At 38.5% G+C, this 6889-nt stretch overlaps 1 protein-coding gene and 1 long non-coding RNA gene across 2 annotated transcripts; one reads left to right on the top strand and one right to left on the bottom strand.

Moving 5' to 3' along the window:
- Positions 1-197: 197 nt before the first annotated feature.
- Positions 198-3689, bottom strand: LOC145487600 (uncharacterized). The gene is made up of 2 exons (XM_081466421.1): positions 2365-3689; positions 198-1656 (listed from the first exon to the last, which is right to left on the bottom strand). The coding sequence occupies exons 1-2, from the start codon at positions 3404-3406 to the stop codon at positions 1019-1021; spliced, it is 1680 nt and encodes a 559-aa protein (XP_081322547.1). The 5' UTR covers positions 3407-3689; the 3' UTR covers positions 198-1018.
- Positions 3690-3910: 221 nt separating this feature from the next.
- On the top strand, positions 3911-6889 carry LOC145487602 (uncharacterized). Its single transcript, XR_014049426.1, has 2 exons — positions 3911-4129; positions 5679-6889. It is a non-coding gene; the product is annotated as an uncharacterized LOC145487602 (long non-coding RNA).

Here is a 6889-nt window from a genome sequence, read left to right as displayed (position 1 = left end):
AGTGGGAGTCCAATGTAAATATCAATGAAAATTCTGCCACTGGTAATTCTACAACAGTTAAATTTGCTCAAGGCCTTGTTATTCAAATAAATAACTACTGGCACTTCTTCACATATTCCCTGCAATACTTAAGGTGATATCTGTCATCTTATATATTATTGCAGTAATTAATATTAAAAACTCCACAAATACACCTTCCTTTAAAAGTTTCATTTAATGAATTTTTTTCTTTGTTTTACTCTTTTTTTCCTCGTAAAATGGAAGTTCTGAAACTACTACAGACTCTACTCTCTTTGGATGATTTATCCTATACTTAAGTTATAAAAACAGTTTTAAACAAATATTTAACCTATGAATAATTATTTACAAAATTTACAGTTAGTATTTTGTAGAAATGTAAAAGTGTGTTTTTCTTTTACTAACGTAAACAAACACTTGTACCAATACAATATTGGCTACTGCCTTTTCTTAACGTAAGACAGATCTTTAACATGAAAACCTTACCATCCAGGAAATGTACCCCTAGCAACAAGTCCACTAGCTAAGTTTATATTTTCTAGTGTATTTGAAAGATGTGATTAAATTGAACATCATGATTTGGATGAACTTGAAGTTCTGGTTGAAACTTGAAATTAAAGTGACATATACAACAATGAGACAAAATTCTCAACATAACTTTTCAACGATGGCTACTTGAACTTTCCTTTGAAAAATCAGTTCCGAAAATACCTCCATCAGCTAAATAAATACAGAGTTCCTTTTTACAAGTGGTAAATGTGCGATGTATTACTCAACTTTTGGCCACTGAGAAGTAACAAATTCTGGCTCAGGGTATTTCTCCACGAATACAAACAATTCAGTGTTCTATGACATCTGTAAACTATGAAGTGCTTGGCACCCCCACTCAAATTCTGAAGTAGGAGTCTTCAAAATCCTTTGAGTGTAACGACCTGAAAATCTGTGCTCAAACAACATTCAAGTCTGATCATTTTACACCACCATTCTTACTACATCTGTATTACTTCTTATTACTAGGTTTCTTGCCTCTTGATTCACTATCTATGTTTTTTCCTACATATATACTACCATTAGCACCTTGGAAAAGAGAGTACTCTTTTGATGAAAGTGGTCGGCCACTCTCATCTCGCAAACTTTGAAAGAGGTGATCCTCTAGTTCACTTATTTTATTCCTATAGTAGGCATTTTCAGCCTGGAGTTTCTTTCTTTCCTTGACAATGTCCTCCTTCTTCTTTCGCAGAGTGTCAATGTCAGCCTCGATGTCACTGACGAGCTCGATCTTTCTTTTGCGACACAATCGAGCAGCAACTTTATTCTTTCCTCTTCTGCGTATGTCCCTGGCCTTTTGTGCTTCAGCATCTGACAGTGTTTCCAAAAAGCTGCTGAATTCACTGATGCTCATGTCAACTATTTCATCTTCTGATGCTGGGAACCGTGATGCTCCAGAAGCAACAAATGCTGGCTTTGAACCAGTGAAATCCTTAGGAGCTTTTGTGGGTGTGAACCGAGTGGGTGTACTTGTCGATGGCCTTGATAGGCTTCCACTCTCTGGTTTTTCTTGCTTTATTGTTGCACTTGTCAACAGAGGAAGAGTAGCTCTCTGCCATTCTCCATTCACGGCAGTAGTTAAGGATGTATCTAAGTACAAGATACAAAATAGCCTGTTAGCATGACACAAATTAAATTTTAAAGACGTTTTACACAAAAAGAAAAAAAAAACAAACAAAACAAGTTTAGCGGCAGAAACCAAATCTGTTTGCTTGACATTTAATTTTGACAGAGCGGAATCTACTGCATATGTAATCTGCCCTCCTGCAAATAATGCCCCACCCAGCTAGCATAGCTCCTGCGCTGCGCTAATCTCACATTTGGCAAACTCCCATTTCCTTTATTGCTTGAAAGTAGATCACGCGATCTGACAATATCTATTGACATGTTCACCTATGACGAACGAAGAGGTTAATTGGTACAGTAAGAACAACAACCGCATCGAAAGTGCAATATTGGTTCGTTGGTACAACAATAAACTGCTTTAATTAACCAGCTGCAAGTCACGAAAATAATCGAAAGAGAGTATTTGTCAAACAAATAGAAACCGTTTCTAAGGAAAACCATCAAAGCTAACAAAGGTTCCACAGCTTAAACTTACGGAACGAGTAACGATAGCTAATCGCAAAGAGACAAAAAAAAATTTTCGAAACAAAATCGATCACGAAAACAAAGTCACGAAAGCGGAACATTGTTCGCAGGCAAGAATGCGACTAAACGTGCTATTATGTAACTAACATGTACGTGTACTAAGGATTTTCTTTCGCAAGATAATATCTAAAGCAGGAAAATACGTACCGGTAGAAGGAAATCCGCTGTCGTTTCTCGTTGCAGTGGCTTCTGAAAAAATTGGCAAGGGCTCCTGGCCAAGGGGAAGCAGATTGTCATGTTTGCTTTCCACTGCTTGTGTTTGCCCCTGCGGTCTTGGGTCAAACAAGTCGAGGGGTAGATCGGCATTATAGTCGATATTATCTGCGAACGAGTCAAAATCGAACACTGTGTCCGTCTCAGTTCCTGGTTGTTGTAATTCCTCGTTCGCTGGAGCGAAATCGATCGAGAACGGGTTATAGAATTGCTCTTCGAAGCCTTCGAGGTTGAAGGGTTCTTCAAAGGGGTTCTTGCGGTTGGGATCATTCAGAACATGAAGATCTTGCGGAGAGTTGGGAAACTTTCTGCCATATGTGTCATCGGGGCTTGGTAATGGCTCAGTCTTGATATTTGGGTAAGGGAGTTCTTCAGGTAAAAACGCTTTCTTCTGTGGCGGCCCTTCGTAGATAGAGTCTAGATCAATGTAATCTTCCAGTTCAAAATCTAATGATTTCAACAGATCGTCTTCCGTTGGGGTAAAACCAGTAGCACCGAAGAAATCGGCTTCAGGGGTTTGCACATCTCCAAAGTTTGCTTCGTGTTGAGGGGAACCTCCCACAGACGACAGAGCAGACGGTGAACGACCTCCATCCGAACTGTAACCACTTTCCAATTCGGTGCTGAACGAAGTCCGTGCCTCCCTTGGAGCATGGCTTTCTCCATTGAAGAGCATGGCTATGGCATCCGAGTCGAACTGATTTTGGCCCGTTGTCTGCCAGTCTAAAAACTCGCTCAGAGGATTGTTGTAGTTTGCAGCGGCTTCCTTCGCGGCGAGGTGGAAGTTCGGCATGTTGCTGGTGCTGCTTGGAGCGAAAGCCACTCCAGTGTAGTTTTGTGGATAGCCCAGATTCACCGGCATCGGAGGCGTTGTATTTTGTCCGACAAATCCTTGAAGCTCTGGTCTCATCATAGACAGAGCCACTGTAATTTGGAGCAGGGCGGCAGAGTCGAAATATTTCTTTCCCACTGCCATGTCTGTTAATTGTTGCTTTTAGTAGAAGTTCTTGTATGTAATCTTAAAACAAATTTCTGTCAAGGTCCGTTATCCAATCCTTTCTCTTCGATTCTTTTGCTCGCGTTCGTGGAAATTGTAGAAAACTGTAGCGTCTTGAGGGATGACTTATTTATACAGTCTTCCAGCTGGAGTGAATGTAGCAGAATGAAACACGTTTTGTTTCAAAGGAGATGCCAGAGAAGTACAATCACAAGCTATCTTTTCCTCGTGACCCGATAGAAGAAATCGCTGAGTCACTCGGGTTTTATAGCGGAACAAACTATTTTTGTGTGGATGATGTCACAATATAATAAGAAAATAGACCAATGAACAATCGCGAAATTTCCGGAACTGTTGATATAAACTAATATTTCATTGGTTTAAAGCCAATTGACGTCAATGCAAATTAGTCTGAGGGGCAAAGTCACGCGAAGCCTCGTTTTGATATTGCTATTTGGGGTATAAAATGACGTCATTTTATGGGCCAACGTACTCCACGAGGTTGGTCAGCGTGAAAACGCATGAGACGCGTGCGATTAATTTTCAAGATGGCGGACAAAGGAGAACAGTTCACTAAAGCCGAGAAAAAGCAAATGGAGATGCTTAACGAACGGTTTACCCTGCGTCAAAAGTACATGGCAAAGATCAAAAGAAGAAACCTAGCTGCATTTGCTTGTCTCTTAGCCTCAGTTGGGGGAATTTGTATCCTTCTTTGTTCAAAACAAGCCGAAAGGATCGCGGTGGTCTGCGATCGCGCATGCAGATCCAGACGCTCAACGCGGAAAAGCTGAAATAACGTGTTGCTTTCTACGCAAAGTTTCTATCCTTTATACCAGCCAGGCCGAGCCAGTTGAGTTTATGGCGTTGGGAAAGCTTAAATGAAATCTCCTGTCTGATTAGGTGCTGTTTTATTACTAAAATATCATGTGTCTCCAGGCTTACTTCATGGCGGAATCACACGTCTTTCAGGCCTCAAGTTTGGAGAGGGCTTTTAACATGTACTTGTAACTTAATTATATTGAATTCTCAAAGACCTGCTGATGCTAAATAAGTAACTACTTTAGTGCGCATGCTTGTAGACTTAGACATTGCATAACATTCGGTGAAGTGAATAATATTGGTGTCTGGGCATGCATTGATGTGTATTTCCCTTTCCTGTTACGTACAAAAATGATGCCGCCACTTGAAAGTCGTCCCTGAAATAAATGTGGATCTACACTTCATGGAACATGTCAATTAAACCTTTCGTGTGAGTGCTAGAAGTACTCAAATTATTCCTAGTGTTTCATGGTGAGAATTAATGTATATGGGCATGCAATCAGTGTAAAAGTACTTCCCCTTTGTTCTTAACAATAAGTTTTGTGTATTTTTTTGAAGTGTGGCAAGTATGCACGTAGATGGTGTAGCATGCTTTTCCCTTAATCTTCAGATTTACGGCACACTTGAATTGGATGAGCGGATATCAGTCCATTCACTGATATGAGATAAACTTGTCATGTAAAGCCCAGTATTCATTTACCCGGAACAACGTTCAGGAATAATATATTGGTTTTGTTTGGAGAGCAGAAAAGTGATTTAAGTCCTTCTTTAGACTTGTTTGTATGGTCTAATACCAGTAACTAGTATTAGACCCCACTGCTAGACTGTTATTCTAAATAAGTTCAGAACTGTAGTTTTAATGGCCTTTTCACAGTATCTGATGCAATGTTGCCTAAGGGGACAGAACACGGCAAAAATTACAGTAAATGGATGGGAAAAGTGGAGAATCCAATGTTTAGCAACTCATGGAAAATTCACGTTCTGAAATATATGAACTAAAAACTAACAGAATTCGCCAATTAACTTAATTGAGGGAAATGGCCTTGCTAGAAACTTTAGCCAGAATTAAAGTCTTCATGTTTCAATACATTTGTCTGTAAAACCGAGTTGTAGTGCACAGGAAAATTTAGAGACATTTGTATGAGAAATAAAAAGTTCAATTCATCTTCTGCTAGCAAATCTACATTCTTAAAATTTGATCAAAAAACCTTCTGCTGGGTTTCTATTCCTTGTAACTCGGAAAATCAGAAAACCAATCACTCTCAAATTATTGGGCATCAAACTTTTAACTTTTCCTATACATTTACTGTAATGTTTGCTGTGCTTGCCCCTCAATCAAGATGGCATCAGGAAATTGTGAAAAGGTCTCTTGTTATGTTGTAAAGTGAAGTTATAAGATTTGTTTACCGGTATATTCCTTAACTCTTGTTAGATGGATATACACTAGTTGCAACAAGACAAGAAAAGTTAGACTTTGATGAATAACCATCACAAGTGTTTTAACATCATCATGCCAATTCCTTTTAGCAAGGAGACATGACAACACAAGATGTTATGAGTGACTTAAACTTGCCAAAAAACTGAGGACACTTGCAAAGAAAGATGAAAGGAGGATTACGAGAAAAATGTTCATATGGCTGCAGCTGATGGACGAGCATGTTTACTGCGTGAGAAAAAAAAAAAAATTGAAAATAAAGAAATAAAAATACTGCCACTTTTCTGTTCCAGCCTGATCAGCACTGTGTTCTCTTAAAGTGGGTCACCAGGGAATAATCTTGATTGAGTCCAAAATTCTTCTTACCAGATTTAAAGAAAGAGTGTAGATACCAGTAAAGAGAATTTATCTTGACTTCTTGGCATAAAGGACTAAGATGGATTTTCAAGTGAGCCTTTTAATTTGTAAACAGTAAGATGATCTCAAAAAAAAAAAAAAAACTTGGAGGATGATAGTGGAAAAGTGTTGGAAATGGAAACAGCTCAATAAACTGCGTAAAGTCCAATTTTGAGCCTGCTTTTATGCAAGATTTTCATGTATATTTATAAAGCTGAAACAAATCTTGCACAATCATGTATTTTTATCTTTTTACTTGCCTACCCTTCACCAATAGCTTTATAGAGCAGTAACTGCATCCAGCTTTTCAAAGAGTCACATTGCACTGTCGTCATTTTACTTAAACTACCAGAGTAATAGGAATGAGTTTTTTGTTCATTCCTACTGACTACCAGAATGATATTCAGTCCTCGTTTATTATTTAAATTTTTAGACCATGGTAGGGTTTAAATGACGATTGCACCAATTAGCATGAGAAAAAAAGGATTCTGGTCATTGTAGTCAAATGATATCATGGAAATCACCTATTGATGCAAAAGTGTGTTGCAGTGAAGTGTTGAAGTACTGTTTGACTTAATTTTTGACACAAAATTTTCATAAAATCATAGTTGAGTCAATAAATTCTACCAGAAATCATGAGTCAGTAATTTTATTTCCTCTTAAAAAGTGAAACAAGCAATAATCTTCATTATTTTGTGATTTACAGCAATCTAAAATACAATGGGCCTTATGCAGTGTAATCCAAATTTCTTGAACCCCTGATTTTTTAACCTTGCAATAACTCAGACCAAAAGTCCATTCCCTGCTCCCCC

Source organism: Orbicella franksi, chromosome 5, assembly GCF_964199315.1.
Source record: "Orbicella franksi chromosome 5, jaOrbFran1.1, whole genome shotgun sequence".
Classification (NCBI taxonomy): Eukaryota; Metazoa; Cnidaria; class Anthozoa; order Scleractinia; family Merulinidae; genus Orbicella; species Orbicella franksi.
This window is presented reverse-complemented; position numbering and strand designations above follow the sequence as displayed.